General features: G+C 59.0%; 1 protein-coding gene across 1 annotated transcript in view; it reads left to right on the plus strand.

The window, feature by feature from the left end:
* Window positions 1–379: 379 nt before the first annotated feature.
* Window positions 380–1,310, plus strand: part of MROH1 (maestro heat-like repeat family member 1) — a gene marked incomplete at its 3' end in the record, with an annotated part of 21,398 nt that continues 20,467 nt past the window's right edge. The window contains exon 1 of the mRNA XM_009587016.1: window positions 380–401. Coding sequence (XP_009585311.1) covers window positions 380–401 — 22 coding nt within the window. The remainder of the gene's footprint in view (window positions 402–1,310) is intronic.

A 1,310-nucleotide genomic window follows, 5' to 3' on the forward strand; every position in this document is an offset into this window, starting at 1 on the left:
TGCAGGTCGCGAAGTGAGAGGCGGCTGGGAGCGGAGCCCGGGATGCGCTCCCGCCGGCTCCGACCTCTGTAGGGACGGTCCTGGGGACCGATGGAAGCACAGCGCCTGCTGCCTGCCGGCCTCACGGAAGCAGAGCTCGGGCAGGCGATCGTCTGCCTGCAAGGAGCTGGTGTTTCGCCTTCCCCGCGGCTGCTGTAGAGCATTGCCTCCACCTCGCTGCGCCCAGCGTTAGCTTTCCGATCTGGACCAGAACCACAAACCCTCTTCTCCGTGAAAGTAAAGGCAGTGCGTAAAAATAGGTTCCCCAGGGATCCCCGGGTTTGAGACAGAGGAAGCTGCCGACTGCCTTCTGCTGGTGGGGAAGCTGAAAACACGGAGCATGACGGAATCACGGATAAAACGTGAGTGCAGGAGCGCGGTGGGAGCGGGCAAGGGACTTCAGTGCACCGGCCCTGCCGTGGCAGTCTCCTTCCCTCTGGCCGCAGCCCCCCTTCACCTTGGGCTGTTCGTTCTGCCCAGCTCCAGCACAGCTTTTCTGCGCCGCTTCCGTGGGGATGGAGCCGGGTGGGAAGTCTTTCTCACTAATAAGGCTAAATTGCCTTGCCGGTGCCCTGAGGGGAGCTCAGCTCTGCGGTGGAGCACACAGCGAAGCTGCCGGACCCGGGCTGCTGTAGCTCTCTGCAGCATCTGGAGAGACGTACTGGTCGGGGACGAGAGGAGGGAGTGGTTCTCCGTGCACAGTAATTCCCTGCCCTAGAAATTAATCTCAGGCCTTGTCTCTGCTGCAAATTGCATAAGCTTAAATAGTCTCTAACTGTTTAAACTGGTGTAAACCCTTGCGCGTTTCCTAAATTAATCCCAGCCAGCTTTGAAATGAATCTCTCTTCTTTTTTTTTTTTTTTTTTAAGACAATAAAGAATTTTCTGGTTTAATTAAGCCACAGGGAAGGGGTGTATTGGGGTGGGAGCAGGGATTACCTTCAGCAGCAGCACCAGGTCACGTTGGCTTTAACGTGACAGCATGGCAAACGTCTCCGCAACCCCCTGCCTTGGGAAATGAAAACCCCCGAAGCGGGGTGTCTTTCGGCTGTGGGCTGAGAGTGAGCCCTGGGGCAGGACCGTGTGGCCGCTCAGGCAGACGCGGGGACAGGCAGCTCCTCCTGGCCTGGAAGCACTGGCTGCAGCAGGAGGAGAAGGGACGAGGGATGCTGTCACCCTCCTTGTGCCACCCTCAGTGACGGCCACCGACGCTTTCAAGGCAGCGTGGCGTCCCCTCGGGGCTGGGCGTCCTGGCGGGTCTTTGCGCCTCTG

The sequence above is a fragment of the Fulmarus glacialis genome, unplaced genomic scaffold (genome assembly GCF_000690835.1).
Source record: "Fulmarus glacialis isolate BGI_N327 unplaced genomic scaffold, ASM69083v1 scaffold15911, whole genome shotgun sequence".
Lineage (NCBI taxonomy): Eukaryota > Metazoa > Chordata > Aves > Procellariiformes > Procellariidae > Fulmarus > Fulmarus glacialis.